The sequence below is a fragment of the Catharus ustulatus genome, chromosome 1 (assembly GCF_009819885.2).
Source record: "Catharus ustulatus isolate bCatUst1 chromosome 1, bCatUst1.pri.v2, whole genome shotgun sequence".
Classification (NCBI taxonomy): domain Eukaryota; kingdom Metazoa; phylum Chordata; class Aves; order Passeriformes; family Turdidae; genus Catharus; species Catharus ustulatus.
The window spans coordinates 87,477,990-87,489,999 of NC_046221.1; the positions used below are offsets into that span (position 1 = coordinate 87,477,990).

Genomic DNA, 12,010 nt, shown 5'->3' on the forward strand with positions numbered 1-12,010 from the left:
ATCCTTTCCTTTTCAAGATTTCTTACAAAGTAATATGAGCACTCTCTGCCTGCCTTTCATCTTCAAATCAGTATCAAAATATGATCTTCACTGAATAAACTAAACCAATTTTTTAACTGAGGGTAACCAAGGTTGACAGTTTGAGTAGCATGTAAATAAGGCACAGCAAAAGAATGTCAAAGGCAGAAACAATGCTCAAGAGCTAACAATTCCTATTGCTTGATACTATTAATGAAATTACTATGTGTAGATTACTCACCATAATGAACAGACACAATTCACTATACGGTTTCTGAATATTCTTCAAGTTGTATACTTATAAACTGAAACATTATTAATTTTCAATATTTCCTGACTGCCTTTCTCCACTGCAAATTCCTTTCATAAACACATTTCAATCAATATGATATCCATGGAACAACAAAGAAATTAACTTGATGCATTGTTCCTGTTCTGTTTTTCAGCGAATAAATCGAACTTTACATTTACAAAATGGATTGGTGTAAGCTGACATCCTATTGAATAGAGAATTATTTTTTTCTTTTTAAACAGTCAAAAAAATAATATTCCCCCTCAGTTATTATACATAACACACATGTTTTTTACCCTTTATTTCAACACACTAAAGAAAAAGCCATCACCAACTTACTGCAATATCAAGCTCTATGAGCAATGCAGTCTTTATAGCATCTTCCCTAGTGAGCTGAACAGCTTTTGTAACTGGCACTTCAAAGGTTGTTCCCTCTGAGATAAGTGAAGACAGATGTGGATTCTGAAAAAGACAACGCAGAAACTTACACTAAAAATGCAAATCAGCTTTATGACATCTTACTATGACATACAGGAATTGGGGTTTGTACAGGTTGTTTTTGAAACAAGCTCAGAAAACAGCTCAAAAAAAGGAAAAAACACAAATCTTCTATTTACATAGAGCGTTTTGCTCTTTTTAAAGAATCACATCTAAGCAATAACTGGCATATATTCAATTACAAAAAGTCAGTAGGCTTGAACAGTATAATGGGCCTATGTTATTATCAAATGCAGCGAGCTGTTTCATTTTTCAAGAACTGCTTTGAAAATAGCCAATTAGAGAATGGCATTTATGTTAAACCCTAGAAAACTCCTGCCTAATTAAAGGATTATTAGGTGTATAGAAAGGACATAAGAAGTAAGAAAAGAAATTACATCATTGCAGGTTTACAGCTTAAGGTTTTGGGCTCCATTTGGGGTCTACTATTACAGGCAACTTACAAAAGGAGTTTTAAATTAGAGCTAAAGAGCAAAACCCACTCTACAAGACAGCATCATGTTCTAAGACAACATTTCTACACAGGTAAAAAATGTGCCCCAAATATGACAAATGGGCACCAAGAATAATTCCAGATCACATACGTCAAAGGCTGTCACTTGAAGATCAGACTACAGACCACAGTCTTCACTTCTCCATCACTATACCCAGCAAGTTTTATTTGAGATCAATACAGACAAAACTAAAAAGAGGCAGGAAGGATACCAAATGCTTATAGCAATACTCTTGTCAAATATAAAGGAACCATCCTACCCATAGGAGAATATTCATTCATCTGAAGATTTTCTATGTAAAAAGAAGAGAAGAGAATCACTTGAGAACAACAGCTGGAAGTTTCTTTGCTCTCTTAAGATTTTGACATGGTGATTAATGGCTTGGGCCATATCAATTCATTGTGCATCAGCTGGACTGTTGTAATGGTCTACATTTGTATTCCCTCCAAGACAATTTCAAGGCATAACAAAATCAAGATTTAAGCTAAATTGTATTATCTTACACTTCCCACAAATGCTTTAGACCTTTGCTGCTCTGCTATTAGCATGCAGCAGCTTGTTAATTCAACCCTGAGACTCAACAGCCCAAGACAAGATCATTTAAGTAACTGGAGAGATCATGTACCAGGCCTTCTTTAAATGGCAGGGAATCTCTGGAAATATCCAAACCTCAAATTGATGCATTTCAAAACACCCCAACTTCAGCTCTGCTTGGCAAAAAAAATCCATAGCTGCTGTCGCAATGTGAGATACCAAAAAAGGCCATGAATTGTGTGACACCTGCAAAACCAAACATGACCCTACATAGAATCTACTTGTTGGCAAGATCTAGCCAACTATGTCAAAAATAGTTCCATATGAAAAACCACAAACACGCATTTCCATACTTTCCAGGGCTCAAAGTAACCACCCTGTTTTATACATAAAATCTGGACTATAATCTTTAATCTGTCACTGAGTTCCAGATCAGCAAATTCAGCTTTTTCCATTTGCTGTTCAAAAGCAAAATTAACTTTTTTTTCTACATACAGAAAAGTTAAGGCATCAGTATTAGAACCTGATTAACTATTTCAGGGATCAGTCTGAATATACGCTGACTTTAAGAAAATGTGCTCTTTTAAAGGTTGTAGCAGTACATTCAACCCAAAAATTACTCTTTGATGGAAGAGTACCTCTAAATCATAAACCTTCAAGAATTTAATTTGGATTATTAAATTCAACAATCTGAGCAAAAACAACAATACAAGGTTTAAAAGAAAAGCAAAATTATCCAGTGTTTAAATCCATATACCTTCCATAACTATATTAGCTAGACTAAGTGATTCTCTCAGCATTTCCATTAACAGTCTCAACAGAGAGTGTCAGAGTCCAGAGGACACTAAAGGGTTTTCATGATCATGAGCAGCCACACCAGAGGACTGGGCCCAGAAACCCCATCTCAGCTCACTACTGGTTCTTCAGCCCTGGCCTCAGCTACATTACAGCAGTACTGGTTAGCAGCTCAAACACAACCATGCCCATGACTGGATACAGATCCTGTTGATCCAGGTCTGGATCTTGAGACTAGTTTCTTGGTTTGGGCCAAGATTCCCACAAGCTTGCCTGATGATCTGCACATCTGGCTGATCCTGGCTGCCACCTCCTGGTTTGCATTGCTTGAGTAGTGGGTAGTAATGCTGGCTGTGTTAACACACTCAGCTTCTGGCTCCCTGTCATTTAAAGAGTAGCCAGACTTCACTACTTCCTGGCAGATAATGGAAAATCTGCCCCCTGCAGGCGACCAGAAAAGTTTGCGCCACTCCTGCCAAATGGAGAAGATTTCCAGCTCATGCTAGTTCTTCTCTTAGTACAGCATCTCTTTGTTCAATGTGGCTTCAACACGAAAAGCATACATACACATGGCTTTTGATTTACAGTTCACCTTCCATTTCCCCCAGTAAAATAATGATCATGTTTTCACAATGACAAGTTTCTCTGTTACTAAGTATGCAGCAAGATTTTGAGCAATTTTACAGCCTCTTAGAACATTCTGGAAATACTAAAAATTTGAACAGAAACTTTACTGTAGTCCTCACTATAGCAAGATGTTTTCACTGTTATAAGCTAGAGAATATTTGAATTCTTGCCTTCCTGACAGTGCAAGACCAACTTACTATTTAGCTGAATTATATCTTGACGTAAGTGCCCATAACCCATATGGTGGCACCTACATTCAATATAAATGGATTTTTACTTAAACTTCAAAAGCCTCCTGCATTTAGGGACATACCTCTGTTATGTAAGCATTCACTTGCTCTTTTTAGCCTTACATAGAAGTATACACTCATACTCCTACAAGAGCTAGAGGCTTCCATCACTCAAAGGGAAGTCCTTACCTCACCCTGGTTGTCCTGAAACTCCACCTCTATATATTCCAGTGGCAGGGCAGGAATATTAAGAGCAGACTGTGAGACAGGAGGGACAGAATAAACAAGTGAAGGTTTGGTGTCTGCAGCTGGAGCCACAAGATTGATGCCATCCAGTTTCTGTGACAGAATATCAGAACTCCTTGCTCCCTCATCTTCTAGCTTCAAGTTCTGTACTTCAGAGCTTAGCTTTAGTTCATCCACAGCACGTGGAGCTGTAGAGAGAGAGTTGGAAACAGGATTGACAGCATTGTTCATGTCTTCTTTCTCTTTCTGCAATTGTAATGCTTCCTTGAGGGCAAGCCAAAGTCCATCAATCCAAGGATCAACCACTAATTCCAAACTGGGAATGGAGGGAAAAAAAAGAAGAAATGCATGGATGAATTATTGTGATTTTCTGGACTGTTAACTTACAAATAATGAAAGACCACAAGAGCAAAAAACACTATTCACTTTCCATTTATAATAAATATCTGCAGCTGTTACCAAGATTACTTCTTTGTCCAAAAAAAAATTATTTAGTTGTTATCACTATGTAAATTTACAGAGTCTAAAATGTATAACAGCCTTGCTCTTCTTTCAGTTTCTCATTTTTATTTTCATTTGCCGAACTTTATGAGAGAAAGTTGAAGGAATAGCAGCAGAATATGCAACTTTTCATTGTGCAATAGCAACATCAATAGCTTACACTAATGGTCCATTTTTATTATTTCAGAACACAAGAGATAAGTTTTATGGTTATGACAATGTTTGTGTTCAACTGCCTTGCATCATCATGCACAGAACCAATATAAGCAGCAGTTCAAAATAACTAAGCCAAGACTGCAGCCTACTGGCCAGAAAGAACACCAGAACAGGGAGTTGTTTTCTTACACAATTCCTCTACAGTAAATAGAGAAATCTTCTTACCTAATTACTCTAAAGTGATCCTCTGCCCATTCCCAAAAGAGAAAAAAGAAAAAAAAAAAAGAAAAAAGAAACTACATTTTCAAACCCCTCTACTTTGACTTTATTTCTAAAACTGCTAAATACTGTTTTTCCAGGCATTACAAATGTTTCCTCACACTTTAAGAACTGAGTTTTACTAGTTTTACTCAACAGGAATTGTGACTGAAAAGGCATACTGTGCTCAGGCAGAACTCATTTCTATGAGGTGCTAAGTGTCCAGCTTCAGTAGAGTCCAAACAGTTCAGGAAATTTAGCCAAATGCCTACACAAATATTGCATCATGAAGAAATAAAATCCAAAGCCATTCAGCTCTTACCCTACACAGTCATCTGCTAATCCGGTGTCATAGAAGTGCTGGGCACCAAGTTCTTGAAGTCGTCGGTCTACTGTCCGTCCACCATTACAAAAGAACATGTACTCTGAATCTCCCAGACCTAGCAAATTCAAGGAAAGAGGAATTGTGTCAATCAAGCAGCCTACTGGGCTACACAAAGTCAAGACAGACTTTTCTTGCAGGTGAACAGAAGAATCAGGTATGTTGGAGCAAATCCACAAGAGCGCACCAGGGTGATTAGAGGGGTGGAGCACCTCTCCTAGGAGGAAAGGCTGAGATATTTAGGTTTGTTCAGCCTTGAAAAGAAAAGGCTTTGGAGTGACCTAATGATGGCCTTCCAGTTCCTGAAGGGAGCCTACAAGAAAGACATGGGGACACAGGGCATCTTTACAAGGATATGTGCTGACAGGACCAGAAGAATGACTTCAAACTGAGAGTAGGTTTAGACTGGATGTTAAAAAAAATTCTTTACTGTGAAGGTAGTGAGGCACTGGTATAGGTTGCCCAAAGGTGTTATGGATGCCCCAACTCTGGCAGTGTTCAAGGTCACGTTCCATGGGACTTGGAGTAACCTGGTCTAGTGGAAGGTGTCCCTGCCCATAGCAGGGGGTTGTAACTGGATGATCTTAAAGGCCCACCCAACAAAGGCCTTCTATGGTTCTATGGTAAATATAATTATATATCTATATATACTTGAACACTTGCATATATGTGTGTTATTCAGATACTACATTGAACTATATGAATTTCAAACAAAATTGTGTTTGTCCCAAAACAGGGCTGAAAAAGTGGCTCCTCCTTTGCAAATGTAAGACAGAAAAATACTCTGAAAATACTTTGCTTTCAACTTTTAACATTTCAGAAAAATACTGCTTTAGTTTGAGGCTTTAAAAAATACAAAATTCCTTCAACAGGAAAAATGCAAGGAACTGAAATAACTAAAAAGAGTAAAGCTGATAAATTAGGTGTGAATTACCAAAAGAAATTATCTTTCAAAATTAAGTTGTTAACAGCAGCAACATGAGAGAGTATTAAAAGAAATTACAGTAGTTTCACGAATACAAGCCGCACGGACTATAAGCCGCACCCCCGGTGCCTCGACAATGTTGCTGTCTTTGTCAATAGATAAGCCGCACCCCGAATATTAGCCGCACTTTCGTTCGTAGCGAGAATCCGTGCGCAGCTTTCACAAATTGGCCAATTAGTAACAGGATCGCGGCATAGCGGGCTTTACTGGCTCGGGGCGGGGCCAGGAAGGCTCGGCCCGCTCATGGTTGCCGACGGGGTCGGGTGGCCCAGCTCAGCGCCACGGCTCGGCGGGGCCGGCCGGGTGGTGCTGCAGCCGCCGCCGGGCTCACTGGCCCCCCTCTCCCGTCAGCACCGCCTCGCTGCCGCGTTTGCTCGTCCTGCCAGCGGGCCAGCCGCCGCCGCTGCTGCGAGGTACGCCGGCCGCCCCGCCGCTGAGTTTACTCGCCCTGCCGGCGGGCCGGCCCCCGCCGCCGCTGCGAGGCACGCCGGCCGCCCTGCTGCTGCGTTTACTTGCCCTGCCGGCGGGCCGGCCCCCGCCGCCGCTGCGAGGCACGCCGGCCGCCCTGCTGCTGCGTTTACTCGCCCTGCCGGCGGGCCAGCCCCCGCCGCCGCTGCCAGGCACGCCGGCCGCCCCGCGCCATGTTTGCTCGCCCGGCCGGCAGGGCTGCCGTCGCTGCCAGGCTTGCCGGCCACCCCCTCCCGTCTGCACCACCGCCGCGTTTGCTCGCCCTGGCCGGCACTGTAGGCCCCCGCACCGCCGGGCACCCCCACGCTGCTGGCCCCAATTCTGCTGGGCTTCCCCCGCTGCCAGGCAGCCCCACCCGCCCGGCTTCCTGCTTCTGCCATGCTCCCCTGCACTGCTAGCCCCAGTTCTCCCAGGCTCCCCCGCCCTGCTGGCCCGGGCTCTGCTGCCCCCCCTGCCCCGCCCTGCTGGTTCAGGCTCAGCCGCCCGCCCCCCGCACTGCTGGCCCCGCCTCTGCCAGGCTTTCCCACCTCAGCCGGGGCCGGCCGGGCTCCAGCTTGGCTTGGGGCTGCCGCGGGCTCTCACTTCCGTGTTGGCAGCTTTTAGAATTTTGTTAATGTATTAGCCGCCCTCGAATATTAGCCGCACTTCCGGGTTTCCTCCGAACTTTTGGTCAAATTGGTGTGGCTTGTATTCGTGAAATTACTGTAAAAAATATTAGAAGCTGGGCACACGGGGAAAGGATCAAACATAGCAGTGATTTTAAAGAAGAAGAAAGCTGAAAAATCTGCATGAGGGAATATAGTCCAGCAACTTCCTCTGCAGGAATCAAAGATTTCTTTGTAGATTTTGTTTCACCTGCACTGGGTTTTCTGGTGTGGAGCTGTTTCAGATAAGGATGCTCTGTTACCAGTTGAACAGTCAGTGCACTCAGGAAGAATGTCCATGCAAGATCCAAGATTTTAAGGGGTCAACCAAATCACTGACCCACCCCACAAAAATGATCAATCATCCTTTAGAGATGCTTGCCCAACAATCCTAAAGACCACTGGTTTTAGGCCCATCTTCACAAATTCTCTAAATAATCCTCACCACTGGTTCACTATCACTATAGGAATCTTTCACAGCCTGACCCTTTCTTGTGTGCAGTTTCAAACCACTTTATTATTTTCACTTGTGCTGGTTTTGGCTGGAATAGTGTTAGTTTTCCTGATCACAGCTAGTATGGTCTGTATTTTGGATTTGTGCTGGAAACAGTGTTGATAGGGCCTCCTCTCCTCTCCCCTCCTCTCCTCATTTATTTGCCCAAATCACTGCTGCATGTGATGGAGCTCTCCTTTGCTGGAGATGGCTGAAACACCTGCCTGTGCATGAGGAAGGGTGACTTAATTCCTTGTTTTGCTTTAACTGTGTTCATGGCTTTTGCCTTCCCTATTAAAATGTCATCATCTCAACCCACTTCTACTCTTCCTTGTCTCTCCTCCATCCCACCAGGATTGGGGGACTGAGATAGCAGCTAAAAAGCTCTTGGTTTCTGGCTTTGGCTAAACTATGATGCAAGCTAAAAATGGAGCATTCCTCTCTCCTTATAACAGCCTTCTTTTTTTTTTTATTACCCTTTTAAGAGGACTTCTGCTTTCTCTCAAGTACCATACTGAGAGCAAACATTTCATTGAACCAGTTTAGATGGATATAATGAATGTAGTTTAAGACTGATAACTAGTTAAACTTGAATCACATAATTTAGACACCATAATAATTTCTGCCATAATAAAATTTAGGGTTAATACAATACTTATCTTTACACATACACATATGCATGCAGTCAGCTATGAAGAACCTGACCATTTCACAAACTGTGATGTGTAACTAGGCAATAGCATAACAGCTTCTCAAAATGTTACGTGATTAGGATGCATATAGTTCAGACTTCCACATTATATCAGGTAGAAATTTCCTTCTAATCGGGCCCTTCCTTATTAGAAACTTAGCAGTTTCCTCACTCCCATCTATCAACTTAAACCTGTCAGGTAAAAATAACCCAGGTTTAAATAGACATTTCTGGAGTTTGTTTATAAATTAATTTGAAAACTCAACAAACTAACCTTACCATCAGCTCAAGATATATCATGTATTTTGTCAAATCTGTATTTTGCTTATCTATCTTTAAGCTGAAGTTATATTCATTCTCTTGATGAGTACAACATTCAAAACTAAACTATTATTGCAATTTTAAAGGGATGGGAAGATTTAAGGTTTCTACTTTTAGGAACATTTTATACTGCCTTTCCCTCTATAGAGAAAAATGCCCAATGACTCAGACAGTCAAGTAAACTAATCTAGTTTACTAATCTCTGTAGAGACCTGACAAGAAATTTAAATTCAAACAGTAATAGATAGCTTATATCATATGGGTTTTATGCAAAGAAAATTAAGCTATAAAAATTACGCTGGTAGCTTACATTCAGATAATATTTTTCCATTATTGCTCATAGAGGACATTATATAAAATTGCTCTTTATAAAAATAAATGTTTTCTAAGCACTTGAAAAAGCCCAAACCATCTATTTAGAAATTATAAAAAAAAAAAAATACAATTTCTGCAATAATATAGAAAATACTAAGTCACCTAGCAATCCATACTGAAGGTGTGCAAAATGGTCAGGAGGCAAGGTCTTGTCTTGAATTTTCTTTACAAACTTGCGGGCAGTGTCTGGTGGGTCTCCTGTCCCAGTAGTGGAAATAACAATAACTACAGGATCCTCTTCTGTTTCCAGGTTATACTACAAGCAATAGAACAAGTTAAGTTACAAGGTGCCATCTGATATATAATTGTGGCCTTAGATACTCTATCTCCCACCTTTCTTCTTCCCAAGGCTGGGCAGAAAACCATTTAATCTCATTTTTCCTATATTAAGCCACAGAAGTAATTACAAGTACAGTAATTTCACGACTATAAAGTGCACCGGATTATAAGGCGCACTTCCGGGTGTCAGTAAATTTCCGAACTTTTGCCCATATATAAGGTGCACCAGACTATAAGGCACACTCTTTTGTTGCAGCGAGGATCCGCTGCCCGCTCCCCCCGTGCAGTTGCTGGCTGCAGGCCGGCCTCCACCCGGCAGATGCGGCACCGGGGCCCCGCGGGCCCGCCCCCACCCGGCTGCCACAGCCCTGCCGGCTCCTCCCGCGGCTCGCAGCTCACACTTCCGGGTTGGCAAATTTCTGAACTTTGTCCATATATAAGGCGCACCAGACTATAAGGCGCACTTCCGGGTTCAGGCCAAAATTTTAGTCAAAAGTGTGTGCCTTATGGTCATGAAATTACTGTAATTTTGGGGATGTAATTTATGATCATATTTGGAGTTTTCAAGACCAGATTTGATAGAGCCCTGAAGAACCTGCTCTGACCTTAACTGACCTTTGCTGCAAGATGACCTCATGAACCCTCTTCCAACCTGAAATATCCTATGATCCCATGTACAGACGTCCAAGGGCAGCATTTTGAGTAGGTTGGTACATACATGAAAAGTACTTCACAACTGCACTCAGACAGCTTAAATACACAGTTCTTACAGTATTTTGTCAAGTGGAAAAAGTATTTTTGCATGTATGATCACAATCACATAACCATAATCCTTATGATTTCACACAGTTAAGTGGGGCGGGGCCTTACAAACTGTAGGGATCATTTCTAAGTTTCATTGAGTATCATTTGGTCCTGTCTGATAACTTCTATGTTACAGAATCACAGTATCACAGAATTAACTAGGTTGGAAAAGACCTTTGTGATCATCATACCCCCAAAAAACCCCAGTGCTTTTGGGGGAAGCAGAATAGCTCTAAAAAGTGATAATCAGACGCCATGCTCTACATTCTGATTAATTTTGGCCCATTCACCCTGCCCACAATTTACTCTTCTGTCCTTTGCTAATACTGGTCTCCCACATTTCCAGAGTTTCATGGGGGCTAGTCCCATTACACCAGGTTGACAAGAACTGCCTGTAGTAGGGACTGTGTGTCAGTTCCATATATTTGGATCTCATGCAATCATTTATTACTTTTCAAGTAAAAAGCACTCAAAATCTTTGACTGCCCCATCTTTAGCAGGCTGCAGCACTGTGCCAGTGTGCTGTCAGTCGGGTCACCCACACAAATCACAGCATGGCTAGTGATCTCTGTGAAACACAGCTCCAGCCCAGTGTTTGGGAGTGACCTCTGGAGACCACCTAGTCCCATCCCATGCCCCAAGTGCAACTATCAGTCAGTGATGCACTTGGTCAGCTATAACTGGCTGAATTCTGGAAAATTCTAAGGGTAGAGATTTCCCTTTTCTGGGTAGCTTCTTCCATGCAGAACTTCTTCACTAGTGTCAATCAAATCTGAGTTTATCAGGCAGCACCCAATGCATCTGGCCTCCTGTTGTCCAGTTTGCCTCACACAGGTGCCTATTAGATCACTTCTTAGCCTCCTTTTTTGCCATAATAAGCAACCTAAGTTCCTTCTACCGCTCTCTGTGGGCTGCAGTTTAAATAATCTCCAGCACTGCAAGTTTAATAAAAATAATAGGATTATGAGAAAATAAAAAGAAATATTGCAAGAGGTGCTGTGTTTCATTCAGTGCAGTTTCAAGACTGCAATTCAAAACTCCAGATTTTGAGGAGCTATGTTCTAAACACTTCCCTCAATAAATTAGTCAAACTATCTCCTTGTCAAGCCATGTAAAAAATAACCTGACACCTACACCCCAAAAAGGCTAGGAATACATAGAAACAGACTAAAGAGGTTTTGCTGTTGGCAGTGTTTCCAAATCTTTCCTGAAGAAGCTAAAAGCAGCTGCATGGTAAACTTAAATTACCACATGTCTTGCCTCTGACAGTGACAAGAGAAGCCTACAGCAGAGGCTAGAGATGCACAAGTGAACAGAGTAAATGTGCATGAATATTACCTGGGCACTTTGCCAGACTTCAATGACTTGTGGTCCAGGAACCTTCCAAACATAGCTTTTGTTTTTTACAAGTTCAGGCAAGCTCCAAGTACTCACAAAATCCCAAGACTTTCAAAACTTTTTAAAGTGTACTAAGTTGTACAAAAAATGGCCTTAAGCGTCCTGTTGCAATAAGGACTCAGATTTTCAAAACTTCCACAGAGGATTTGATAAGTACAGACCCACAACTTCTGCAGTGCATTGCCACAGATGACTACTGCATTTACAAAGAAAAGCAAATTCTTCAAGTCAAGAAAGTAAGGGTCTACTGGTATCACATGAGAATATACACTAAAATGAGCTTCATTAAAAAACCAAAAAGATACAAGCTTAGGAAGCATGAAGTGGTGTCTTAGAACAGAGGCATGATTAGCACACTAAATTCTTGCCTGCTCCACTGCAGATTCTCATCTGCAAACTCGGGCACCTTTTGAAAACCAAACATTTGGCAACACAAGTTCTGCAATAATCTGCATCAATTACTGTGAGGTCTGCTACATCACCATACCAGAAGAACCTAATATAACTACAGTTTTTTACTC

General features: G+C 41.7%; 1 protein-coding gene across 4 annotated transcripts in view; it reads right to left on the reverse strand.

Annotated features, from left to right (window-relative positions):
- The window catches only part of MTRR (5-methyltetrahydrofolate-homocysteine methyltransferase reductase), a 29,719-nt gene that overhangs the window by 12,032 nt on the left and 5,677 nt on the right, over positions 1-12,010 (reverse strand). For 3 of the 4 annotated variants that reach the window (XM_033070786.2, XM_033070771.1, XM_033070779.1), the window contains 4 exons: positions 9,111-9,264; positions 4,972-5,089; positions 3,678-4,050; positions 650-772 (listed from right to left, as the gene is read on the reverse strand). In XM_033070786.2, coding sequence (XP_032926677.1) covers positions 650-772; positions 3,678-4,050; positions 4,972-5,069 — 594 coding nt within the window. In that variant the 5' untranslated portion in view covers positions 5,070-5,089; positions 9,111-9,264. The remainder of the gene's footprint in view (positions 1-649; positions 773-3,677; positions 4,051-4,971; positions 5,090-9,110; positions 9,265-12,010) is intronic. The other variant, XM_033070794.1, reaches the window with a different exon arrangement.